General features: G+C 40.5%; 5 protein-coding genes across 5 annotated transcripts; all 5 read right to left on the bottom strand.

Moving 5' to 3' along the window:
* Positions 1–700: 700 nt before the first annotated feature.
* LOC308471340 (olfactory receptor 5AP2-like) lies at positions 701–1,645 on the bottom strand (the record flags this gene model as incomplete). The annotated part of the gene is made up of 1 exon (XM_080995292.1): positions 701–1,645. The coding sequence occupies one exon, from the start codon at positions 1,643–1,645 to the stop codon at positions 701–703; it is 945 nt and encodes a 314-aa protein (XP_080851418.1).
* Positions 1,646–4,649: 3,004 nt separating this feature from the next.
* LOC308463228 (olfactory receptor 5G9-like) lies at positions 4,650–5,672 on the bottom strand (the record flags this gene model as incomplete). Its single annotated transcript, XM_080981423.1, has 1 exon — positions 4,650–5,672. One exon carries the CDS (start codon positions 5,670–5,672, stop codon positions 4,650–4,652), a length of 1,023 nt encoding a protein of 340 aa, XP_080837549.1.
* A 7,160-nt stretch (positions 5,673–12,832) lies between these two features.
* On the bottom strand, positions 12,833–13,786 carry LOC308471231 (olfactory receptor 10T2-like; the record flags this gene model as incomplete). The annotated part of the gene is made up of 1 exon (XM_080995153.1): positions 12,833–13,786. One exon carries the CDS (start codon positions 13,784–13,786, stop codon positions 12,833–12,835), a length of 954 nt encoding a protein of 317 aa, XP_080851279.1.
* A 4,080-nt stretch (positions 13,787–17,866) lies between these two features.
* Positions 17,867–18,805, bottom strand: LOC308463218 (olfactory receptor 10T2-like; the record flags this gene model as incomplete). Its single annotated transcript, XM_080981416.1, has 1 exon — positions 17,867–18,805. One exon carries the CDS (start codon positions 18,803–18,805, stop codon positions 17,867–17,869), a length of 939 nt encoding a protein of 312 aa, XP_080837542.1.
* A 4,067-nt stretch (positions 18,806–22,872) lies between these two features.
* On the bottom strand, positions 22,873–23,826 carry LOC308471217 (olfactory receptor 10T2-like; the record flags this gene model as incomplete). The annotated part of the gene is made up of 1 exon (XM_080995152.1): positions 22,873–23,826. One exon carries the CDS (start codon positions 23,824–23,826, stop codon positions 22,873–22,875), a length of 954 nt encoding a protein of 317 aa, XP_080851278.1.
* Positions 23,827–27,965: the final 4,139 nt, after the last annotated feature.

Below are 27,965 nucleotides of genomic sequence, written 5' to 3'. Positions count from 1 at the left end.
GTAGAAATGTGGACAACTGGAAATATGAGAAACTTAAATTGGCAGAGTCACTCATTTCTATCCAAGGTACATCCTATAGGGGCTTGAATGACCAGTTGGCTGGCCATCCTGCCACTCCAAAGGTGACAGCTACCTTTCACCAGAAAATCCAATAGATGGATAACCACTTGTGGGTGGTGGAGGCAGTACAGATGGTCATCCTTTTCCCAGAATGCTTCGTTCATTAAGAGTGCAGGAACAACAGAATCAGAGACATTTGGCCACAAGTGGCCACTGTAAGGGAAGGTGCTATTGCTAGAAAGGAGGGAGGAGGAGCCCAGTTTGGAGCAATGCCATTGTTAAGGCTTGTTGCGTTCTTTTGTCTCTCGCTATTAGTATTGAATAAAACTCATTAAAAAGGACTTTACCTTGTTTTCCCTGCTCTTGCTGCAACTGGGGGAGAAATAGCTTTCCCGCAGCCTTGACAATTCCCTTCCAAGGGAAGCCAACATGGTGCCCTCTCAAAGTTGTAGTTTATATCACCCCTGAGCATTGGTTGATGGGATCTGGAGGGCACCCCATGGGCTCCCTATAGGAAGGTCTTTATCATTAAACACAGTTCTGAAATGGTAATCAGTGTCACATTTATCTCAGGGTCACAGAATCATAAAATTATAGAGTTGGTCAACTGTAATACTACAGGACCAGGGTTGCACTTTATTTAAACCATACTATAAAAGCAATTTCTTCCCATCACTCTCTTCAAGGCCCCCTTCACTTCTTTGTTCCTCAAGCTGTAGATCAGAGGGTTCAGCATAGGGATAACAACAGCATAAAAAACTGACACCACTTTGTCATAGTTCAGAGAATGAGCCGAGCTGGGTTGAAGATACATGAAGAAGAGGGTGCCATAGAAAATGATCACAGCTGTCATGTGTGAGGCGCATGTGGAGAAACCTCTTTGACTCCCACCTGCAGAGTGTTTCCCAAAGATGGCGGTCAGAATGTAGACATAGGAGACGATGATTGCCGAGAGGGAACTGCATAAGTTGATAGCAGATAGAGCTAAAAGCTGGATTTCCTTTGGTCGAGTGTCAGAGCAGGACAAAGCGAGAAGCGGTGGGTCATTGCAGTAGAAATGATTGATCACATTTGATCTGCAGAAGGACATCTGAAAAGTCAAGGCTGTTTGAACCACTGAACTCGCAAAGCCATAGATATATACACCGGCCACTGCCGCAGTGCAGAACTTCTTAGACATAACTAGGTAATAAAGCAATGGGTTGCAGATGGCCACATAGCGATCATATGCCATCACAGACAGTAGGAAGAATTCAGTCATCACTAGACCATCAAACATGTAAAACTGTGCTGCACACCCAGCAAAGGAAATGGTTTTCCTTTCAGCTAAAAGGTCCCATATGGCTTTTGGAGTAACTGCAGAAGAGTAGCTGGCATCCAGGAAAGCCAAGTGACTGAGAAAAAAGTACATTGGGGTTTGTAGCTGTCGATCCATCCTGATCAAGATGATCATCCCTAGATTTGCACCCAGAGTGATGGTGTAAATCACCAGGAATGTGATAAAGAGGATAACTTGCAATTCTGGATGATCTGTGAATCCTGAGAATATGAACACAGTCACTTGGGTTTGATTTTTTGCAGTCATTTATTCTAGGTCTTTCCACCTGCCAGGGAGAGGTAAAAATGGAAACTTGAAAGGAAGAAAATAGCTAGACTTGAAGATTTATTTGCAGCACGAATTGCAAATTTGATCAACTGGAGCTAACCAGCTTCCAAATTCAAAAGTACATTTCAAACATACAGGATAGAAAAGGATGTGAAATGGACATCATAGCTTAATTTCTGTTGTCACTATGCAATGGATCAAAGAGTTGATCTCTGTGCTTGCTTTTCAGCAACTCTAAATGGGAAAAGTACTCTTTTAAAATCTTCAGTTAGAAGGATAACATTAGAAGCAGTGTGAGCTGGGAGGGAGTCTGATTCCACTTTGCATTATCTTTCTTATTACAGCAGAGCTGCAGAAGAGTTCTACATAGCACTGTTACTCTGAAGGTGATGGTGGGACTTTTTCAATGTTGTCATAATCATGACAAATGTGGATCAATAATCAAGCTGTTGTGCATATTCTAATTCTGGAAAAATACATTTGATCTAGTGACAGTGAAAAAACCCTCTCCCATTTCTAATTTTATTTTCACCTACTTTCATTTCATTTTTACTATCCTCCCTTCATTAAACGATACTTTACAATTTGGGCTGATAGGTCTTGCATTATCTCCCTTTTCTTTAACCCCCTTTCTTTTGCTTATCTTTTTCTTGCTCAGATGTTTTGGAAGCCTGCTTTTTTCTTTTTTTTTAAAAAAGCTGGGTTTTGAGTGTGCATGGTGCTTTATAAAGTGATTATAAAGCTATTAGTATAAAAAGACTGCAATGCAATTTGGACCACTTGAATTTCTTTAAGCTGCAAACTGTTGTGAATACTGAGTCTTACTGACTTCAAAGGGAAATATCTCTATGAATTTTCCAATTTGCTGTGAGAAATAAGCTGTGAACATAGTAAAAGCCCCTTCAAACTTCAGCCTTCCACCCAGAGGTTGATAATCGATCCAATGCCTGAGCCAAAGTCTACCTATATCTGTATTCAATAAAGGTGTGGCCACCTTTCCAATCCCAGAAGGTTGTCGTGTCAAGTTTGTTCCAAATATCTGTGCTCAATGTCTTTGTTCACAGGGGTGGGGGGTGCTGTGGCTGGATCTGCAATAAACTTTTTATTTCTCATGGAAAATGTGGATAATATCAGTGGGAGTCAAATGGCATCTTTGGGGGTAAATACTAGCAGATTGGAGAGGATTTTCATCGGAAAATAGCGCCTAGAGAAAAGGCCAACTCACCTTCTTCCCATGGTCCTGGAAACACACACATGGTAAATACATTGTCTACCATGGATCTTACTCCAGCTTAGGTTCTAGAGCTTTGAAATGCAAAACTACATAATATATCACCCTAGTATTAACACTACTGTTAAATTACTCCAACTGTGTACATTTACCCCATACAAAAGCTCCTCATATATCCAGCTCACCAAACAGACATAGTACTTCTGTTGAAATATTTTTCATAATTTGCAAAAGATGGAAGTAAACACAGAGTTAATTACTGTTGATGACAGAGAAGAACAGTAGGAACCTTTAATTCCTAATCACTGGCTGTCACAAAGTTATTACCCAAGACCCACCTGATCTAAGTAATGCAAGTTACAACAGAAAAACCAGGTAGGGTAGAATTAATAGAATGGGGTATTTATAATATCTGCTTTAGAGAATCTCTTGAGTACTTTATGCCTTGAACATCTCAATACTCAATTAAAGGCACACAGCAATTAAAATGAATGCACAGGGCACCATAGTTTACTTTTCTCCACTCCCTTGGGGTTTCCAGTTTATTATATTCTCTTACCTTATATTTGGATCGAACGATATGTTACACATGAATGTATGTCTCAGAACCTTGACATCTGTTTCATTTATGGCAGGGATGGAGAACCTGCGCCCTGCCAGCTGTTTTTCCACTCCAGTTCCCATCAGCCCCACCCAGTATGACCAATGGCTAGGGCTGGTCCGCCCATAAGGTGGGCTGAAGCAGCCACCTTGGGCAGCAGAATCCCATGAGGCAGCACCCATGTGGACAATTCGCCCATCCCGCCATTCTGGTGAGGTCTTGTGGAATTGCGTGCCGAGGCCCCGTGACCCACAGTTCCCTCTGAAAACAAGGGAAAGTTGGGTGTTGTGTCTGAAAAAGGAATGTGACATATTGAGAAATGTTCAGTAGCTAGTGAAAGAGAATGGATAGGATCTTGAGCAACAACGTCGATGGAAGGAATCACAATGAAATAACACTGTGACACAGAAATGCTGACTTCCTTGAAGTGATTATCACGTTGTAGAAGGTGGTCATAACTGATTCATTGTAACTCAGTTTAAGGATAAGGTCGTCATTATTGAGAAGATATGCATAAAGATACTAGCATCCCAGATGGGGTCAGACTAAGGAAAGGGGTCTAACTTTCTTTGTTCATGTAACACAACTATGTAGTTGAGGGAAGAACTGTAATTCTACTGGATTATTGAAAATGGTTTATTTTAAAGTTACTGCAACTTTTTATATTGGATCAGATTGTTACTATTAATGTTTGAATATATATAAAAATAAAAATTGTCCAGTAGCACCTTAGAGACCAATTAAGTTTGTTCTTGGTATTAGCTTTCGTGTGCATGATACCAAGAACAAACTTAGTTGGTCTCTAAGGTGCTACTGGACAATTTTTTATTTTTTTATATATTTCGACTGTGTCAGACCAACACGGCTACCTAATTGAATCTATTAATATTTGATTTTGATTTTGATTTTTACGTGTGTTGGAAGCCGCCCAGAGTGGTGGGGGCAACCCAGCTGGATGGATGGGGTATAAATAAAATTATTATTATTATTATTATTATTAGTCAATAGTAGAGGATCTGCTTTGCATGCAGAAGGTCCCAGGTTCAGTGTCTCCAGGTAGGGCAGGGAGAGCTATGTCTGAAATCCTGGAGAGCTATCACCAGTTAAAGTAGAGAATAGCGAGCAAGTTGGTCTGGAACAGTGTAATGCATCTATGTAATCTTACCTTGGTTTAAATTGTTCAGTCTTGGGGTGCGACATTGGTTACCATCATTTCCCTCAATGCTTTTGGAAGGGGGATGTTCTTTCATTTTTGTTGTGGCTTTTCTAATGGCCTCTTTCACCTCTTTGTTTCTCAAACTATAGATTAGGGGGTTGAGCATGGGTATCACTAATGTGTAAACTACAGAAACCACCATATTACCATCTAGTCCAGATTTCAAGTTGGGATGTATATACATAAAGGTCCCCGTTCCATAAAGCAGAGCCACTGAGGTCAAGTGAGAAGCACAAGTGGAGAAGGCCTTGTGTCTGCCCTTGATAGAGTGTATTTTCAGGATGGCAGATAAAATGCAGAAGTAGGAGATAATAATGGCTGAAAGAGAGGTCATAGCAACTGCTCCAGATGCAAAGACTGACAGTGACTCTGAAAGGAAGGTTTCAGAGCAGGAAAGCTTCAGAAGTTTAGGGATATCGCAGAAGAAATGTTTGATGATGTTGTGTCCACAGTAGGATAATCTGAATATACATACTGTCTGCAGCGCTGAGTTGGCAAAACCAGCTGCATACGATCCTACAACCAGGCAGCTGCACACTCTTTGGGACATGACAGCAGAGTACAGAAGTGGGTTACAAATAGCCATGTAGCGGTCAAATGCCATCACAGCCAAGAGGAAACACTCGGTACTCACAAAGGCAGCAAATGAGCACAGCTGAGCAGCGCAGCCAGCATAAGAGATGGTTTTATCACCCACCAAGTAGCTCACCAGCATCTTGGGGGCTATAGCAGAGGTATAGCAGAGGTCTGTGAATGATAAGTGGCAGAGGAAGAAGTACATGGGAGTGTGCAGGTGGGAGTAAGTCCTGATCAGCACAATCAGGCTGAGGCTTCCAGCCACAGTGATCACATAGATGGCTAGAAAGAGCAAGAAGAGGGCAATCTGCAGCTTTGGGTCATCAGTGAATCCCAGCAAGATGAATTCTGTCACCCTGCTGTGATTATTCTGCTTGTCCATCTTTTCAGCATCAAGAACCTGGAGAGCAAAGATGGTAATTGAAGAAAGCAAGTAAATAAAGCTGAATAATACCAACCTATCTAATATTTACATGTTATGCTAATTTGTTGCTGTGTCAGTGCTCTGACTGTGTTCCAGGGATGTGTATCTAAGCAGTAAATACTTGGCCTCCTTGTTTTGTTTGACCCCAGTTACAAAAGCTGAGGCTGCTGAGGAGACTCTTGGACTGGGATATTGTTTAGTGGGGGTTGGGGGGGTTGTTGCTGTTATTCATATTAATTTTTGTATTTTTATTTTAGATATTCTAATGATTTATGTGGAAATTGCATATTTTAGTTGTGCACTTTTAAACATTTTATTTACTGTTCAAGACTACTTTGTTATGTTTGTAATCATGATTCCCCCCCCCTCCCAATGCTGTAAGCCACACTGAGCATGGTTTTAACTATGGAAAGGTGATGTATGTAATGCATGCCTGTATGTTTTGGCCATTTTGCTAGTAGTGAGAAGCCTCGTGGAAGAGATTTTTTTTTACACATGAGAACTAGCATCACATAAAGCAGAGATGGAGAGCAGGAATGGAGGCTATGAGATACTTTTGGACTACATCTCTCATAATCCTTGAGCATAAGTCATGCTGGCTGTAGCTGATGGGAGGTGGAGTAGAATAATATTTTCAGGGTGACAGGTAAGGATGGAGGGAGGATTTTGGTTGGTTCCAGAATTTTGGACAAAACTCCATGGTCTACATTTGATGGGCTGGATGGGAACATATACATGCAGATTAGATTGCATGTCTACAGACCTTTCTAATCCTGATCTGCTCATTCCTAGTTTTTTTCTTTTCTTTTATGGCATTGCCCAAGGGCTTACAGGCTCTTTTTCTCCTTTTAAAAACATTGTTCCACTGCTTGGCAGTGATAAGGTTTCTAATAACATTTTACATGGGGAGGGTGTGTGTGTACTGGGATGGGGATCAAGTAAAGAATAGTTCTGGGATGATGTTGTTTTATTTCTGGAAACTCAAATAAAGAAGGAAGCCTCGCCTCAATGCTCCACCACAAAACATTCAGTGCTGACTAATGCACAATAATCACCGCCTTCTGGTTCTATATTTTGAATCACCAATTCAGCTTAGACTTAGGGTGGGATAAGAATCTTTTTCTTTTAAATCACCCTGGTTGTGAGTATAAGAAAAGGGAGGAAAGAATGCTGAAGGGTAATTAGCCCCTGTCAAACTGGTGAACAAGACAGGGTTCTTTAAATGGCACAGTTATTACTGAAGTTACCCTGCCCCACCCTCCCTATTATTTAACTCCCCCGAGTGGCATTTACTGATACTGATTTTCATTATGCTATTCAATAAAGCTTCAGGACAGGTTCCAGAAAACAAAACACAAAAAGGCTTCAATTTGAAATTAATGTAACAATAACAGAGTTCTCCCTATCCTAAAGTTACATGATTAAAATCCTCCCATCCCATTTTTGTCCCAATAGCCACTTAAGAGAAGAAGAAGAAGAGTTTGGATTTGATATCCCGCTTTATCACTACCCGAAGGAGTCTCAAAGCGGCTAACAATCTCCTTTTCCCTTCCTCCCCCATAACAAACACTCTGTGAGGTGAGTGGAGCTGAGAGACTTCAGAGAAGTGTGACTGGCCCAAGGTCACCCAGCAGCTGCATGTGGAGGAGCGGGGAATCGAACCCGGTTCACCAGATTACGAGTCCACCGCTCTTAACCACTACACCACACTGGCTCTCCATACTGTACTTAACCACTACACTACACCACCTTAACACTCAAGGATATCTCAGGATCAATTAAAAAAGCAGGCACACAATTTTAAAAGCTTGCCTTTTCCGCTGCAGATGCATGCAAGGGGTTGTAAAACAGCCCCCATCAAATTAATGTGGAAACATTACATGTCTGAGAACTTTATAGAATCCATCCTACTAACCTCTTCACTGCTTCCTCTTCTTTCAGTATGGAAAATAGTGAGATTTAGGGCTTACCTTTTGCCCCGTGCTTTCTAGGCACAGGTCCAAGCTTTCTTGGTCTGTGTCCGAGCACTTTTTGTTTTTGTTTCTGTAACTTTCCCCAGGAAAACCCAATCTTTATCGCTGAATCAGAGCAATGACATTTTGGGTTTTCTGTGGATTGCTGTTTGCTCCAATTCAGTGGTAAACAGTTTTTCAAGGAGAAAGCGGCAGGCCAAAAATTAAACAAAGAGCTGGGATACAGACCCAGAAAGCCGGAACCTGTCCTTAGAAATGTGGAGCAGAGGTCAGTGTGGACGAGCCTTATGTCTGAAGGCAGGCCTTCTGCAAGTTTACTCAGAAGTAGATAGTAAAGCAGAAGCACTGGAAACTACCTTTAGGGATGGAACCTTCTGAACAACTTGATGCTGAAGTTATCCACATGAGTCTTTCTTTCTTTTCTTGCTCCTTTGCTCTTGTCAAGAAGGAAGGTATTCCTTTCCCCCAGTTCCACTAAAAATACGAACATTTCTTGGGTATTATATGCATATGCACTCCAGGTTCCCTAAAGTAACCAGCATGTAAACAGATGCATACAAAAAAGCCTGTAACTGTATATAAATTCTTACATATTAATAGTTAAAATATAGTACCACATTGGGTTTGACTCTTTTACACATATAACATGCTCCCCCCTCTGTAATTTTCTTTAGAATTTTGAATATAATCAGTTGTGCAATTTTTTTTAAAGTGACAATGCACCAGTGGCTTGGTTGTAAGAGAATACTTGATGTAAGAAGTAATCCAGTATGGCCAGAAGTGCCAAATTCCATGGATAAATATGTTTCAAACAGATTTCCTCTATATCTCTAACTATTTTATACTGATTCAGACCATTGATCCATCTAGGTCAGTTTGGCCTACACTGACAAACAGTGTGTCTCCAACATTTCACAGCCTGACCTGGAGATTCAAGAGAAAGGACCTGGGACCCTTTGGGTGCAATGCCTATGCTCATCCACCAGGCTATGAGCTTCTTCAGTTGGGCTATTCTCTGTCATCCCACCCCTCTATTTGTTAGTGAAACACATTATACTTAGGGAATAATTTTGAACTTACTGTATGGAAAGTGTGGAAGAGGGCAAGAGAACACAAACTTTTCAAAGCCTTCTGATTTAATGATCTGTATGCAAGACTTGATTCTCTAATTTTATATATGGAAAATTAATATATTATGGTTGTGTTAAAAACACACACCACACTACGATCTCCTGTGTGTAAAGGCAGAGTTCATATTTACTCTAATGAATCCCAGGTGCACAGTACATACCACACAGCAATAGTTCAGTCCTGAAGTTGCAGAGACCTGCACCCCAGAGATTGTTTGCAAATGGCAATCAGGTGCACCAAGAGTTCACAAGATGGAAAATGATTAAACGGAAGCAGAAGAAAAACAAATGGAACAAATTTCTGATTGCACCATGTGAGAGAAAATAGCTTCAGGCATTAATAATAATAATAATAATAATAATAATAATAATAAATTTTATTTATATCCCGCCCTCCCCAGCCGAAGCTGGGCTCAGGGCGGCTAACAACAATCAAAATAATCCAACATTCTAAAAACATTCATTATAAAATTAATTAAAATCAAATTAAAATCAAATTGATGGCAACCATTAAGCAAAATTCTGTGCAGATTGCCAGAGGAGGGGGTCAGGCTGCACCCTGACCAAAGGCCTGGTGGAACAGCTCTGTCTTGCAGGCCCTGCGGAAAGATGTCAGGTCCCGCAGGGCCCTAGTCTCTTGTGACAGAGCGTTCCACCAGATTGGAGCCGCGGCTGAGAAAGCCCTGGCTCTAGTTGAGGCCAGCCTAACCTCTCTGTGGCCTGGGATCTTCAGGATGTTTTTATTTGCAGACCGTAAATTTCTCTGTGGGACATACCAGGAGAGGCGGTAGGGTATTTCCATGCTAAACTGGAGCAGAGTTGTCATTTTAACACCTGTCCCCCTTCCTTGACACTGCATCTCATTTTTCTAACATCCCTATTTTGAACATCAGTGTCTTCAAAGGAACCCCAATGCATGGCTCTATAGGTGCGTCAATCACACACAGAGCCTCTACTTGCAAGAAGGTGCTGGTGCTGGGGTTCCATGGCAGACAAGCACACTGAACACACAGATGTCACAGGAAGGAGATGCAAGGCCAGATTCAGCAGAGATAAAAGCATGTCCCCAACCTTGCTTCAGCATGGAAATGTCTGACATGTTAATAATACATGCACAGTACAGTCAAACCTCTGCTTGTGATTCGAGGACCCGTCCCCTGCTTGGGAATAATAAAGACACATGGACACAGTATATTAGGTTAATGGGCTAGAAAAGGCCACAACTTTATTGATTATGGCACGTGAGAGGTATTGGCTTAGACACTGGACAACAGCAAATTTTGACTCCACCCACTCGGAGAGGGGTGAGTCTGACGAGGGTTAACCACCAGTAGGCGGGGCCTGGTGATGCAAATACAACTATAAGCTCTCCCCTGATGTCACCGGGGGTCGTGCCATGGCCCCTAGCCACACAGGGCATCGGACAGGTTCCACGACCACCAGATTCCTTTAACGGAATACCCATAAGTGAAGGGGTAGGCGATGGCCACACCTTGCCCTTCCATACACCAACAACACATTCCAATGCCTAACCGCCAAATACCAAGAAAGTTGTGACGATTGCAACGAGGTAGGCGAAAAAAACCAAGAGGCCGGTGCCAATTTGCCAATTGGAAAAAACTCCTACCAGGCCCCCTGGGCAACCAGGGCAACCAACCAAAGGTCTATAGCAAGGTCCAGCGAGCAGCTACGCACTAAAGGGAGTGGTGGGTGGGTGACTCGTGGAAATCAGCAGCACAATGGAGGGGAGAGCTGGCGCGGCTGCATTTGAGCAGCTAAACCACGCCCCCGAGCTGCCACCCGATTGGGTGCCCTTCTGGGAGGCGTGGCGCGCCAGCGACAATGGCAGGGCAGGGGCCAGAACGCCCCCCTGCGTAACGTGGGAATCGGTTCCTGCTCACAATCCCTCCCCTCCGGAAGGAGGAGAGGCTTTACCAATGCCTCTTCTTACGGTCATTCCAAGTCGTGACCGAGGCAAACCCGGAAGTAACCGGTGAGTTTGCTGCTATTCGTGCATGCGTAGGAGCGATGATCGCTGTTTGTGCATGCACAGAAGTGGGTAATCGCCGCCTGCGCCTGTGCACAACGACACCTTTCTCAGTGACCAATTTTGACCTCCGGACGGACCTCCAGAACGGATTATGGTCGCAAATAGAGGTTCCACTGTAATCATCTAGTAATGATCTGAAAATGAAGAATAATGTTGCAATCCTATATAATCACATTTCCAGGAGAAAGCTATAAAATACATTTGTGAATTTACGATCCCAGGACAGCAAACCTGTGTTGAATACTAACAACAACCCCCTGCACTGCAGGGAGTTGGACTAGATGACCCTTGGGGTCCCTTCCAACTCTACCATTCTATGATTCTAACAACAACAACAATGACAACAACAACATATTTATATTTATTTATTAGATTTCTCACCCACTCTTCATCATAAGGTTCCAGAGTAAACAATAGTTTAAAATGGAATAAAACTAACCATCAATACAAAGGAAAAACTGATACATTCATTTACCCTTTTCAGGAGGCTCATAATAATATGGTTCAGCTTTCAGAGGCCATAACAAAAAGCTGCATCTTCAGCACTGGGTTGGGTGAATCTGTCAGTTTCAATTTCCCTCCATTTTTCATTTGTTGACTCTTAAGTTCAGTTCTCAACATGTCCATGGATTTGCATTTTAAAAAATACTCCTCATGAAAATTCATCTGCATGTTTGTGTGAATTACTATTAATAGTCATATTTTTGCATTCAGTTGTGACCAAGATCTACATTTTGCAAAGCAATTTTCACTAAAATGTCATTTTTATGCACAGTTTACACTAGTATATGTAATTTGTACAATTATTTGGCTGTAGAACCACAGCACAAAATTCAGAAAAGTGAAAAATTCAAAGGATTGCTGTGTTTCAGTTCTATTATTATTACTGATTTATTAATCACATTTTAAATACCTCTCTCAAGGTGATGCACAATAAAGAGGCATCCTGTTCTTTAATTCAAAGTATGTCTGGTTCCAACCTTGCCATTATTTTACATCTGGCTCCAGTAGTTCAACCTCAGGGTTAAAGGAAAAAGGAAAGTAGATCCTGCAAGCCCAAATCACTTTTCATTTGGCTCATTTAAATTGCCAGTAAAAGGTAAAGGACCCCTGACTGTTAAGTCCAGTCACAAACGACTCTGGGGTTGCGGCGCTCATCTCACTTTACTGGCCAAAGGGAGCCAGCGTTTGTCTGCAGACAGTTTTTCCGGGTTATGTGGCCAACATGACTAAACTGCTTCTGGTGCAACCGAACACCGAAACCAGAGCAGCACACGGAAATGCCATTTACCTTCCTGCTGGAGTGGTACCTATTTATCTACTTGCACTTTGACATGCTTTCGAACTGCTAGGCTGGCAGGAGCTAGGACCGAGCAACGGGAGCTCACCCCATTACGGGGATTCGAACCACCGAACTTCTGATCGGCAAGCCCTAGGCTCAGTGGTTTAGATGATAAAAGAAGAAGTATCGTTGCTTAGGAACAACATTCTAGTTTAATAGGGACAATTATACACCATCCATTCTGTCATTAAAAAATGAAAATGTACATATGTTGGATTTCCATAGTATATTCTGTATGACTCACATCCAGCAATTCTCACAGTACAAATCTCTGTGTACTGCTTCATTAAGTTAATATTCATCGCTCAAGGACAAATACTGATGAACTGGATAGGCAAGCTGTACTATAGAAATGTATTATTGTGCTATTCAGGGCCAAGCTACATGTAACGTTAAATGTGTGGATTGGCATTCCATGTATTTTGGAAAACTGTAAACAGCAGTCATTGGGGAATGTGATCAGGACTGGAACCGGAGAATGTGGGGGAGGGGATTTAGTTTTCTTCCAACAGTAAAATGCTCTCAAGCTACCCTCTCATGTTAAGTAGCAGGCCCTGCTGAATCAACTGCATCCTCCATCAGGGTTTGGATGTCCATTAACAGAATGTCAAAATGCCTTCTGTTCATAGTTTCAGACAATGGAATGAGTGTGCTAGTAATTTCTTTACGGCTATTTTAACTTCCCTGTTTCTTAAGGTATAAATCACAGGGTTCAGTAGAGGGGTTAGAAAGACATAAGTCACTGAGATCAATGTATCCTGATCTAGCGATGAGGAAGACTTGGGTCTCAAATACACAAAGGATGCACACCCAAAGTGTGTTATCACCACTGTGAGGTGGGAGGCACATGTGGAGAAGGCTTTCTGCCTTCCTAAGCTGGAAGGTATCCTTAGGATGGCAGAAATGATGTAAAAGTATGAAACAAACATCACCATGACTGTGCCCAGTGAAAGAATGCCACTCAAAATCATGATTGCAATGTTAGTCAAATGCAAAACTGATTCATCAATGCAAGCCAGCCTAAGCACTGGTAGGAAATCACAAAAGAAATGCCTGATTCCATTTGGCCCACAAAAGGGCAACCTGAAAATGAGAGTATTAATACTTAGTGATATGATACATCCAATTGTACATGAAACAGCTACCATTTGGGTACAAACCCTTTTGTTCATCAGTATATGGTACTGAAGTGGGCAGCATATTGCCACATACCGATCGTAAGCCATAGAAACAAGCAGGAAACAGTTGCTTCCAGAGAATCCAAAGAAACAAAATTGCTGCATGGCACACCCAACAAAGGAAATGGATTGACTGCCTGTCACCAGGGTCACCAACAACTTGGGGATGGTGGCAAATGTGCTGCAGGTTTCTGATGCGGAGAATGCAAAGAGTAGAAAGTACATGGGGCTGTGTAAAGTCCGGTCGAACAGGATGACAGACATGATAGTAAGGTTGAAGACCAGGATCGTGCCATATATAAGAGAGAAACCTAGGAAGAGTAGAGTTGGTTTCCTTCCAAAGACAGAAAAGCCCAGCAAGAGAAATTCAGTCACTGAGCTGTCATTTCCCTTATTCATGTTGCCAATAATGTTATCTGACCTGAAAGGAAAATGAAAGTGAAGTCTTATTACTTTATAAACATGTTCCTGATTTAACCCTTGACATTAACCCTGCCTTGAGGTTTTGAAATACATTGGAATTACTGAAAATGTATGGCTGGACAAATCTATCTATATCGGTTTCTCATTTTTTGAATCTTCACCAAGCAAGTGTTTTTTTAAAGTCATTTTGTAAATTTATAAGCAGTTTAGTATCCATTTGTTCCTAATATGCACAAATCTGTAAGCAAAGTTGCCGAATAGAATTAATCTATATATGTTGTCTTTCATGTATATATGGATATTTATGAGCACCTTCCCTCTATATGCAGATTTATCATGAGAAAGTTCAAAGAAGTGGAAATTTTGAAGGACAGGTATGTTTTGCCCTGTGCATTGCTTTAACAATAGCAAACTATGTCGTTTCGCATTCAAGTGTGAAGAAGCCCAAATTTCTCCCTCGTCTCCTGCAGTGAACCATCCCCTGTCACCTATTTTCAGGCTGAGTAGCACTTTGAAAAGAAATGATCTCTGTCTTCTTAGACTTTCTTACATAACACAGGTAAAAAAGATGCTTCGTCTAATCCTAACAGATGGTATAGGACTGAAGAAACCCTCCAATACAAGCAGATTTTCTGACTTGTTCCTCATGCAGCTTCTGTTACTCTCTCAGGCTTTAAGAGCAACTCCATTCCTGGTGCATTTTTAAAATGAGCACTGAAACTAAATGGAGACTAGCTTCAATGCATGAAGAGATGGATGCTACCATCTCCTGTATCTTACCTCCAGCTAGAATAACGCAGCTCCGCAGTTGTGGGAGACCCCACTTTGATACTATGCAATTAATATAAGCACTGGTTCACCACTTGGGAACATATTCCTCGGATAATACAGAGTATGCAAAACTTAGATAGAATAATTCTGCTCTGGAGTTAGATGGTAAAGGAGAAGGGTTTGGTCAATAAAGCTGAGTATTGATATAAATGTTTTGAATTTATTTCTTCTTTAAAATTATGTTTATTCCCCAAGTTTATCACATTTAAAAAGAAAAAATGCAAAAATATAGTGTGTCATGTTATTTTAGACTGAAATGCTGTGTCTTTTTATAGATCCTAAACAGTAATAAGTTTTGCTTTCTCACCTAAGTTGTAGAGAGATAAATTGTCTTTCTTTTCAATTGCCCATGGGGTTAAAAACTAGGGCTGTGAACAGTACTCATAATCTGGCCATGGCCCAATTTGGCAATCCTGATTTTTTAAACCATTGTTTTAGAAACTGCTTTGAGGTTTGTTTTTTTTTTTTTACTATGAAACATTAGATACATTTTGTGAAATAAATAATTTCAAGAATCATGATTAGGCTGCAGTCTGACTGAGATTGATCTGAACCCAAGGCAACCTGGACCCTAAATTTAATCAGGAGTTTTATAAAGGCTGTAATTAAAAACATAACAGTTTAAGCTCTAATTCAGCAGTTCTCAACCTGTGGGTCCCCATATGTTGCTGGACTACAACTCCCATCATCCCTGAGCTCTGGCCTTGCTAGCTAGGGCTGATGGGAGTTGTAGACCAACAACATCTGGGGACCCATAGGTTGAAAAAGGCTGCTCTAATTGAACATGTGGTCAGTGTGTCTTCCTGCCCCACCCGAGAAGGTGTAATCAGGGTTATACAACTCAGTGTGGTTGGTGACCTTGTCTCACTTCCCCCTCCTAGCCCAGGTTCACCAGGGTATTAAGCCCTAATGAAACATGTGGTTGGCAATAAGTAGTGGGGGAAGAGGGAGACAATGCAGGTGGGATTGTCTGACTACATCATCTCCTTCCCATTCCCCTCACCACCTGACTGCCTCTCCATTTTGACAAACACTGGATTGCTCCAGGTGGGATTGACCTAAGAGAATCATGGGCTGCCTTGACTCACTCAGCCGGAATGAGTTTGGGATCAAGGATTTGCTCTGAGCAGATGCACAGGACGAATAAAAGCCACAACCATCTCCTGTATTTGCAAATTTCATGGAGTGAGTGCTGTTGCAGCAAAAGAACACCTGTACACATTTGGTTCCATCCTTACCTTGTCTTACCAGTTGTGTGGTCAGGCCACAAAAGTTTTGGGTTTCACTAATCCTGCTAACACCGAACGTCTGAATGTTAAAATTATAAGTCACTCTATATAAAGTACAAGGAGGGTTCTAAAATGTACAGTGAAAAATGGGTTGAGTAAGTATGTCCAAGGTCTGTGGTAGGATGAGAGATTGTATGATGCTAGGGTTGGAAAAGGCGGATGGGTAGAGCATGAATGGTTAAGATGACATATATCTTACAATACAGGAAATGCTCTCATAGACTCTTTGAATTCTGCCCTGTAAACCATTACTAAATAAAGTCTGAATGAATGGGAATTTTGTTTGAGCCTCCATATTTGAACCCCCAAGGGAAGCTTTGAAGGTGTGTATTGGGTCTCAGAGGATCTTAGGTTTTCCCCTCCCTACCTGAGAAGGGAGCTCTAAAGGCTTCTTGCACCCAACCTGGACAGCTTCAAAGGATGATTGGACAAATTCATAGAGAAGAAGGCTATGTGTGGCTACTAGCCTTGATGGCTGTGCTCTGCCTCCATAGTGGGAGGCAATAATGGTTCTGAATACCACTTGCTAGAAGCTACAAGAGGGAAGAGGGCTCTTGTGCGTAGGTCCCACTTGCTGGTTTCCCCGAGGCTTGCAGTTGGCCACTGTGAGAACAGGATATTGGATTAGATGCTCCTCTTCTATTCTTCTGTGTCAATTTCAATTTCTGTCTCTCATTCTTCCAATCTTAAATTCAGCGCTCCATATGTCAATGAATTTACGATTTATTAAAAAAGTCCTCAATGAAATTTTATCAGCCTGTTTGTGTAAATGTATCTTAATAGTCACATTTTTTTATGCAGTTGTGATTACTAGACACAATTTACAATGTACCATGTATGCATTTTATGCACTGTTTATACTAGTATATTCATTCTGAACACATTACTGGACTGCAGAACCACATAGCAGAATTCAACGAAGTGTGAATTTCAAAGGATTCCTGTGTTTCAGTATTATAATGAATGATTTACTAATGTCCTCATAAACACCTCTCTCAAGCTGATGTATAATAAACTTAGTTGTAAACAGTTAAAATACAAAAACAGCAAATGCATTTGAAACTAAAATATGGTTTTGGAATGTGCAAATTACATTCACCATAAAATGTGAACTGAATCAAGTTCCTGCCCCCGTCCTTATTCAGGATATTTTGAAAGGTGACTGAATGCTATGGACCCCATGGTGCCAAGTGGGACATGGTGGGTCTGTCACAGGAGGAGAGAGGGGATTCAGAAGTTGGTGTTTGGGACAGATGAAGAACAGACTTGGGAGAGGGCTCCACCCCTTTGCTTCCAGATATCACAGAAAGGGAGGGGATCCTCCTGAGTCAGTCTGAGAATGAAGTTCCCACAGCAGCCAAGGACATGGCTGGCCAGTCAGTTTACCCTGATGACAGTTCTAGTCCACCAAATATCTGAAGGCAAGACATTGACTCTCCCTTCAGCGCTCCATATGTCCATGAATTTGCGATTTCTTTAAAAAGTCCTCAATGAAATTTTATCAGCCTGTTTGTGTAAATGTATCTTAATGGTCACATTTTTGTACCAACCCTTTGAGTACAAATTACTGCATACAGATTTTTTGAGTAAATATTTATTCAGGTACAAATACTGAAACAGAGGACTGGCAAACTGTATTAGGGAACGGCATGTTGTTATTTAAAACTAAGGACGAACTACCCCTAATATTCAATGTGCGGATTGACATTCCTTGTATTTTTGAAAACTGAAAATGGCAATCATTGGTGGACATGATCAGGATTGGAACCAGAGAGTATGGGAGGGGGGGGTACCCTTATCTCCTACACCATGGTCCCAACCCTAAAACGTTTTGAAGTTTATTTCTCATGTCAAAGAACAGCCACAGCTTAAACAACTGCATTCTCAATCAGGACTTGCATGTTTGCATTGGCAAAAAGGTCAAAATATCTTCTCTTCACGGTTTCTGAGAACGAAATGAGTGCACAACTAAGTTCTTTATGGCTATTTTAACGTCCCTGTTTCTTAAGGTATAAATCACAGGGTTGAGTAGAGGGGTTAAAAAGACATAGGTCACTGAGATGAATGTGTCCTGATCTAGCGATGAGGAAGACTTGGGTCTCAAATACACAAAGGATGCACACCCAAAGTGTGTTATCACCACTGTGAGGTGGGAGGCACATGTGGAGAAGGCTTTCTGCCTTCCTACACTGGAGGGGATCCTTAGGATGGCATAAATGATGTAAAGGTATGAGACAAACATCACCATGAGGGTGCCCAGCAAAACAATGATTGCAATGTTAGTCAACTGTAAGACTGATTCATCAATGCAAGCCAGCCTCAGCACAGGTAGGAAATCACAAAAGAAATGCCTGATTCCGTTTGACCCACAGAAGGGTAAACTAAAAATGAGGGTATTAATACTCAGTGCTATGATACACCCAGTTACACATGAAGCCACTACCATTTGGGTACAAACCCTTTTGTTCATCAGTATATGGTACTGAAGTGGGCAGCATATTGCCACATACCGATCATAAGCCATAGCAGCAAGCAGGAAACAGTTGTTTGCTCCAAATACAGAAAAGGAAAACATCTGCATGGCACACCCGACAAAGGAAATGGATCGACTGCCTTTCACCAGGGTCACCAGCAACTTGGGGATGGTGGCAAATGTGCTGCAGGTTTCTGATGCGGAGAATGCAAAGAGTAGAAAGTACATGGGGCTGTGTAAAGTCCGGTCAAACAGGATGACAGACATGATGGTGAGGTTGAAGACCAGGATCGTGCCATATATAAGAGAGAAACCTAGGAAAAGTAGAGTTGGTTTCTTTCCAAAGACAGAAAACCCTAGCAAGAGAAATTCAGTCACTGAGCTGTCGTTTCCCTTATTCATGTTACCAATAACGTTATATGACCTGAAAGGAAAATGAAAGTGAAGTCTTATTAGTTTATAAACATCTTTCTGATCTAACCCTTGAGATTAACCCTGCCTTGAGGTTTTGAAATACATTGGAATTACTGTAAATGTATGGCTGGACAAATCTATCTATTTCAGTTTCTCATTTTTTGAATCTTCACCATGCCATAATTCCTTGCCAGTTCAAGTATTTTTTTTTGGAAATTCATAAGCTGCTCAGTATTCATTTTTTCCTAAACGGACATATCTGTAAGCAACGTTGCTTAATATAATTAATCTATATATGTTGTATTTCATGTATATATGACTATTTATGAGAACCTTCCCTCTATATGCAGCTTTTGCATGGGAAAGTTCAAAGAGGTGGAAATTTTGAAGGACAGGCATGTTTTGGCCTGTGCATTGCTTTAACAATGGCAAACTATGTAGTTTCACATTCAAGTGTGAAGAGGACCAAATTTCTCCCTCGTCTCCTGCAGTGAACCATCCCCTGTCACCTATTTTGAGGCCTAGTAGCACTTTGTTCCATAACACAGGTGAAAAATATACCGTACTTCATTTAATCCTAATAGATGGTATAGGACTGAAGAAACTCACCAATCTGAATACAAGCCAATTACCTGACTCGTTCCTCATGCAGCTCCCGTTTCTCTCAGGCTTTAAAGTAACTCCTTTCCCATTTGTCAATTGCATTTTTAAAATGAGCACTGAAACTAAATGGAGACTAGCTTCAATGCATGAAGAGATGGATGCTACCATCTCCTGTATCTTACCTCCAGCTAGAATAACGCAGCTTTGCAGTTGTGGGAGACCCCACTTTGATACTATGCTATTAATATAAGCACTGGTTCAACACTTGGGAACATATTCCCGAGATAATACAGAGTATGCAAAACTTAGATAGAATAATTCCGCTCTGTAGTTAGATGCTAAAGGAGATGGCTTTGGTCAATAAAGCTGAGTATTGACATAAATGTTTTGAATTTTTTTCTTATTTAAAATTATGTTTATTCCCCAAGTTTATGACATTTTGAAATGAAAGAAATGCAAAAATATAGTGTGTCATGTTATTTAGACTGAAATAGTGTGTCTTTTTATAGATCCTAAATAGTAATAAGTTTTGCTTTCTCACCTAAGTTGTAGAAAGATAATTTGTCTTTCTTTTCAATTGCCCATGGGGTTAAAAACTAGGGCTGTGCACAGTACCCATAATTTGGCCCTGGACCAATTTGGCAATCCTGATTTTTTAAACCATTGTTTTAGAAACTGCTTTGAGGTTTGTTTTTGTTTTTTTACTATGAAACATTAGATACATTTTGTGAAATAAATAATTCCAAGAATCATGATTAGGCTTCAATCTGGCTGAGACTGATCTGAACCCAAGGCAACCTGGACCCTAAATTTCTTCAGGAGTTTTATAAAGGCCATAAGTAAAAAGATAACGGTTTAAGCTCTAATTGAACATGTGGTCAGTGTGTCTTCCCACCCCACCAGAGAAGGTGTAATCAGGGCTATACAACTCAATGTGGTTGGTGACCTTGTCACATTTCCCCCTCCGAGCCCAGGTTCAACCAGGATATTAAGCCCTAATGAAACATGTGGTTGGCAATAAGTAGTGGGGGAAGAGGGAGACAATGGAGGTGGGATTGTCTGACTACATCATCTCCTTCCCACTCTCCTCACCACCTGACTGCCTCTCCATTTTGACAAACACTGGATTGCTCCAGGTGGGACCGATCTAAGAGAATCATGGGCTGCCTTGACTCACTCAGCCGGAATGAGTTTGGGATCAAGGATTTGCTCTGAGCAGATGCACAGGATGAATAAAAGCCACAACCATCTCCTGTATTTCCAAGCTTCATGGAGTGAGTGCTGTGAAAGCAAAGGAGCACCTGTACACTTTAGATTCCTCCCTATCTTGTCTTCTGAGTTTTGTGGTCAGGCCTCAAAACATTGGGGTTTCATTGCGCCTGCTAACACCAAACATCTGAATGTTAAACTGAAAAGCCACTTTATATTAAGTACAAGAAGGGTCCTAACATGTACAGTGAAAAATGGGTTGAGTAAGTATGTCCAAGGTCTGTGGTAGGATGAGAGATTGTATGATGCTAGGGTTGGAAAAGGCAGATGGGTAGAGGATGAATGGTTAAGATGACATATATCTTACAATACAGGAAATACTCTCATAGACTCTTTGAATTCTGCCCTGTAAACCATTACTAAATAAAGTCTGAATGAATGGGAATTTTGTTCAAGCCTCCATATTTGAACCCCCAAGGGAAGCTTTGAAGGTGTGTATTGGGCCTCAAAGGATCTTAGGTTTTCCCCTCCCTACCTGAGAAGGGAGCTCTAAAGGCTTCTTGCACCCAACCTGGACAGCTTCAAAGGATGATTGGATAAATTCATAGAGAAGAAGGCTATGTGTGGCTACTAGCCTTGATGGCTGTGCTCTGCCTTCGTGGTCAGAGGCAGTAATGGTTCTGAATACCACTTGCTAGAAGCTTCAAGAGGGAAGAGGGCTCTTGTGCGCAGGTCCCACTTGCTGGTTTTGCACAGGCATGTAATTGGCCACTGTGAGAACAAGATATTGGACTAGATGCTTCTCTTCTATTCTTCTGTGTCAATTTCAATTTCTGTCCCTCATTTTTCCAATCTTAAGTTCAGCGCTCCACATTTTCATGAATTCGCAATTTATAAAAAAAGTCCTCAATGAAATTTTATCAGCCTGTTTGTGTAAATGTATCTTAATACTCACATTTTTTTATACAGTTGTGATTACTAGACACATTTTACAATGTACCATGTATGCATTTTATGCACTGTTTATACTAGTATATTCATTCTGAACACATTACCGGGCTGCAAAATCGCATTGCAGGATTCAATTTACTAATCTCAATTCAATTTACTAATCTCCTCATAAACACCTCTCTCAAGGTGATGTATAATAAACTTAGTCGTAAAGAGTAAAGATACAGAAGCAGCAACTGCATTTAAAACTAAAATATGGTTTTGGAATGTGCAAATTAGATTCACCCTAAAGTGTGAACTGAATAAACAACAACAACAACAATTTATTAGTTCTACCCCGCCCATCTGGCTGGGTTTCCCCAGGCCCTCTGGGTGGCTTTAAACAGAACATTAAAAACAGAATAAAACTTTAAACATTAAAAATTTCCCTAAACATAGCTGCCTTCAGATGTCTTCTGAAAGTTGGATAGTTGTTTATTTCCTTCACATCTGATGGGAGGGCATTCCACAGGGCGGGTGCCACTACTGAGAAGGCCCTCTGCCTGGTAACATGTAATCAAGTTCCTTCCCCCGTCCTTCTTCAGGATATTCTGAAAGCTAACTAATTGTTATGGACCCCATGGTGCCAAGTGGGACATGGTGGGTCTGTCACAAGAGGAGACAGAGCATTCAGAAGTTGGGATTTGGGACAGATGAAGAGGTGACAAGGGAAAGGGTTCTACCCCTTTGCTCCCAGATATCACAGAAAGGGAGGGGATCCTCCTCTGTCAGTCTCTTCCCCCATTCTGAGAATGAAGTACCCATGACAGCCAAGGACATGGCTGGCCAGTCAGTTCACCCTGATGAGAGTTCTAGTCCACCAAATATCTGAAGGGAAGACATTGACTCTCCCTGATCTAACAGATACCAACCCTTAGAGTACAAATTACTGCGTACAGATTTTTTGAGTAAATATTTATTCAGGAACAAATACTGAAACAGTGGACTGGCAAACTGTATTAGAGAACGGTATGTTGTTATTTAAAACTAAGGCCAAACTAACCATAATGTTCAATATTTGGATTGACATTCCTTGTATTTTTGAAAACTAAAGATGACAGTCATTGGTGGACATGATCAGGATTGGAACCAGAGAGTATGGGAGAAGTGGGGTACCTTTATCTCCTAAACCATGTTCCCCACCCTAAATCATATCCAAGTTTATTTCTCATGTCAAATAACGGCCACAGCTTAAACAACTGCATTCTCAATCAGGACGTGCATGTTCATTGACAGGTCAAAATTCCTTCTCTTCACAGTTTCAGAGAACGGAATGAGTGCGCTAGTAATTTCTTTATGGCTATTTTAACGTCCCTGTTTCTTAAGGTATAAATCACAGGGTTCAGTAGAGGGGTTAGAAACACATAAGTCACTGATATCAAAGTATCCTGATCTAGCGATGAGGAAGACTTGGGTCTCAAATACACAAAGGATGCACACCCAAAGTGTGTTATCACCAGTGTGAGGTGGGAGGCACATGTGGAGAAGGCTTTCTGCCTTCCTAAGCTGGAAGGGATCCTTAGGATGGCAGAAATGATGTAAAGGTATGAGACAAACATCAGTAAGACTGCGCCCAGCAAAGCAATGGCACACAAAATAATGATTGCAATGTTAGTCAAGTGCAAGACCAATTCATCAATGCAAGCCAGCCTCAGCACAGGTAGGAGATCACAAAAGAAATGCCTGATTCCATTTGGCCCACAGAAGGGTAACCTGAAAATGAGAGTATTAATACTCAGTGCTATGATACATCCAGTTACAAATGAAGCTGCTACCATTTGGGTACAAATTATTTTGTTCATCAGTACCTGATACTGAAGTGGGCAGCATATTGCCACATACCGATCGTAAGCCATAGCAGCAAGCAGGCAACAATTGTTTGCTGCAAATACAGAAAAGAAGAACATCTGCATGGCACACCCAACAAAGGAAATGGATTGACTGCCTGTCACCAGGGTCACCAGCAACTTAGGGATGGTGATAAATGTAGTGCAGGTTTCTGATGCGGAGAATGCAAAGAGTAGAAAGTACATGGGGCTGTGTAAAGTCCGGTCAAACAGGATGACAGACATGATGGTGAGGTTGAAGAACAGGATCATGCCATATATAAGAGAGAAACCTAGGAAAAGTAGAGTTGGTTTCTTTCCAAAGACAGAAAAGCCCAGCAAGAGAAATTCAGTCACTGAGCTGTCATTTCCCTTATTCATGTTACCAATAATGTTATCTGACCTGAAAGGAAAAAGGAAGTGAAGTTTATTAGTTTTAAAAAATCTTTCTGATCCAACCCTTGGCATTAACCCTGCCTCGAGGTTTTGACATACATTGGAATTACTGCAAATGTATGGCTGAAGAAATCTATCTATTTCAGTTTCTTATTTTTCAAAACTTCACCATGCCATAGTTCCTTGCCAGTTCAAGTATTTCTTTTTAAAGACCTTTTGGAAATTCATAAGCAGTTTAGCATTCATTTTTTCCTAATATTCACATATTTTTAAGCAATGTTACTTAATATAATTAATCTATATATGTTGTATTTCATGTACCGTATTTTTAACTCTATAAGACGCACTTTTTCCCTCCTAAAAAGTAAGGGGAAATGTGTGTGCGTCTCATGGAGCGAATGCAGGCTGCGCAGCAATCCCTCTTGCTGTTCTGGTTTCAGGGATAGCCGCACGAAGCCTCTTCAACAACATTTGATTCAGAATATTTTTTTTCTTGTTTTCCTCCTCTAAAAACTAGGTGCGTCTTATAGTTGGGTGCGTCTTATAGAGTGAAAAATACGGTATACATATGGATATTTATGAGCACCTTCCCTCAATATGCAGCTTTTGCATGGGAAAGTTCAAAGAAGTGGAAATTTTGAAGGACAGGCATGTTTTGGCCTGTGCATTGCTTTAACAGTAGCAAACTATGTAGTTTCACATTCAAGCGTGAAGAGGACCAAATTTCTCCCTCGTCTCTTACAGTGAACTATCCTGTCACCTATTCTGAGACTGAGTAGCACTTTGAAAAAAAAAGAGATCTCTGTCTTTTTAGGCTTTGTTACATAACACAGTTAAAGAAGATGCTTCATCTAATCCCAATAGATGGTATAGGATTGAAGAAAGGCTCCAATTTGAATACAAGCAAATTTTCTGACTCGTTCCTCATGCAGCTTCTGTTACTCTCTCAGGCTTTAAGAGCAACTCCTTTCCTGTTTGTCAATTGCATTTTTAAAATGGGCACTGAAACAAAATGGAGATTAGCTTGAATGCATGAAGAGATGGATGCTACCATCTCCTAGTATCTTACCTCCAGCTAGGAGAACGCAGCTCTGCAGTTGTGGGAGACCACACTTTGATACTATGTTATTAATACAAGCCCTGCTTCACCACTTGGGAACATATTCCTTGGATAATACAGAGTATGCAAAACTTAGATATAATAATATCGCTCTGGAGTTAGATGGTAAAGGAAATGGGTTTGGTCAATAAAGCTGAGTATTGATATAAATGTTTTGAATTTATTTCTTATTTAAAATTATGCTTATTCCCCACGTTTATGACATTTTAAAAAGAAAATTATGCAAAAATATAGTGTGTTGTGTTATCAAGACTAAAATGGTGTGTCTTTTTATAGATCCTAAACAGTGATAATTTTTGCTTTCTCACCTCTGTTATAGACAGATAAATTGCCTTTCTTTTCAATTAAAAATGGTAAAGGGACCCCTGACCATTAGGTCCAGTCGTGGCCGACTCTGGGGTTGTGGCGCTCATCTCCCTTTTTTTTATTACTGGCCGAGGGAGCCGGGGTACAGCTTCTGGGTCATGTGGCCAGCATGACTAAGCCGCTTCTGGAGAACCAGAGCAGCACACGGGGCTTAAAAACTAGCGCTATGCACAGTAATCATAATTTGGCCCAGGCCCAATTTGACAATCCTGATTTTTAAACCATTGTTTTAGAAACTGCTTTGAGGGTTTGTTTTTGTTTTTTACTATGAAATAATAATAAAAATAATCAACTTTTCTTTATATCCCGCCCTCCCTGGCCATGACTGGGCTCAGGGCAGCTAACATCAAATATATAACACTGATATAAAATCAAACAGTAATTAAACTACCTCCTAAAAACAAGTCAGGTTCAAATTAAAATCTAATTAGATGGCTTTCCGCAGGATTAGGGTTGGGAGCCGTAAATTTTCATTAGATGCATTTTGTGAAATAAATCCAAGAATCATGATTAGGCTTCAATCTGGCTGAGATTGATCTGAACCCAAGCCAACCTTGGCCCTAAATTTAATCGGGAGTTCTATAAAGGCCGTAATTAAAAAGATAGCAGTTTAAGCTCTAATTGAACATGAGGTCAGTGTGTCTTCCCGCACCACCAGAGAAGGTGTAATCAGGGTTATACAACTCAGTGTGGTTGGTGACCTTGTTTCACTTCCCCCTCCTAGCCGAGGTTCAACCAGGGTATTAAGCCCTAATGAAACATGTGGTTGGCAATAAGTAGTGGGGGAAAAGGGAGACAGTGGAGGTGGGATTGTCTGACTACATCATCTCCTTCCCACTCTCCTCATCACCTGACCGCCTCTCCATTTTGACAAACACTGGATTGCTCCAGGTGGATCTAAGAGAATAATGGGCTGCCTTGACTCACTCAGCCGGAATGAGTTTGGGATCAAGGATTTGCTCTGAGCAGATGCACAGGTCAAATAAAAGCCACAATCATCTCCTGCATTTCCAAGCTTCATGGAGTGAGTGTTGTTGAAGCAAAGAAGCACCTGTACACTTTAGATTTTTGTTTATTTATTTAATTTTATTAATTTTACAAACATTTTCATACATGACATTTTTGTTTGCAAAATAAAACATTTGGCTCCCTGAGACTGTGACTTCTCTCCTCCCCGAATGATGGTTTTCAAACCTAATCTCTGTATACTGGATTTTCCTCTATTTCTTATTTCTGTTAAATCATAACCTTATATACAGTAATACTTACTTACCGTAACTACAATACATAATAAGTGATAAAATTAACCTTACAAAACTTTCAATAAGCCTGCTAGCGTTGTTAATTGTTTACAGTTGTCTTTCAATTATAACATAAATTTATTCCAATTTTTCAGAAAAACATGATCCTGCTGGTTCCGGATTTTTCCCATCAGTTTTGCCAGTTTGGCATAGTCCAGTAATTTCATCTGCCACTCTTCTTTTGTTGATAGATCCCCCTGCTCCCATCTTTGGACTAATAACATTCTCGCTGCAGTTGTTGCATATAAAAACAATGTTTTGTCCTGCTTATGTATTTCTCTACCTACAATACCTAATAAGAAATCTTCTGGGGTTGTTTTTTTTAATAAACGTATATTTCAACATTTTTTAAAAGTTCATCATTTATCATTTCCCAGAAAGCTTTTACCTCTTTACAAACCCACCACATATAACAAAGGTACCCTCTTATTCTTTACATTTCCAACATAAATTATTTATTCTATACATTTTTGCTAATTTCACTGGTGTTAGGTACCATCTGTACATCATTTTCATTCCATTTTCTTTAAGCAAGCTGCAAGCAGTAAAATTTATTCCATCTTTCCACAATCTTTCCCAATCTTTTAACTGTATATTATGACCAATATCTTTTGCCCAATGTATCATTACTGATTTTACTTCTTCATCTTTCGTATGCCATTTCAAAAGTAACATACATTTTTGACAATATTTTTACTTTATTACTTAATAAATCCATTTCAAACCTAGATCTTGTAAATTCAAATCAGTTTTTCTTTTTATCTTCTTTAAAGACTTCATTTATTTGCCAATAATGCAACCGATCATTTACTAAAATTTTTATCTCCTCATAAGGTTTAAATTTCCACTGGTTCTCCATCTCTATCACCAAATCTCCACAGGTGGCCCACTTTTCTTCCATGTTTGACTTTTTCACAGTTGTCGCCTTTAGCAGCAACAGTCACCAAGGTGCTTTCCGTTCTAATAAACTCTTATATCTATTCCACACCTCATAGATTGATTTTCAAATTATGTGGTTCAGAAAACCTTTATGAACTTTTACCTTCTCATACCATAAATATGCGTGCCATCCAAATCTATTATCAAACCCTTCCAATCTAGTAGATATGTATTTTCTAACAATATGCAGTCCCTTAACCAGCATAGGCAAGAAGCTTCATAATACAATTTTAAATCTGGTAGGGAAAAGCCTCCTCTCTCTTTAACATCTGTAAGTAATTTTAATTTCAATTTAGGTTCCCCCCCCCGGCCCAATAAATTTTGTTATTGCTTTTTGCCACTCTTTAAAGTTACAAACACCTTTTATAATTGGGATTTACTGAAATAAAAATAACATT

The sequence above is a fragment of the Podarcis pityusensis genome, assembly GCF_964106645.2.
Source record: "Podarcis pityusensis genome assembly, chromosome: 1".
NCBI lineage: Eukaryota > Metazoa > Chordata > Lepidosauria > Squamata > Lacertidae > Podarcis > Podarcis pityusensis.
Note: the sequence above shows the minus strand (reverse complement) of the source record. Positions and strands in the feature narration are given on the sequence as shown.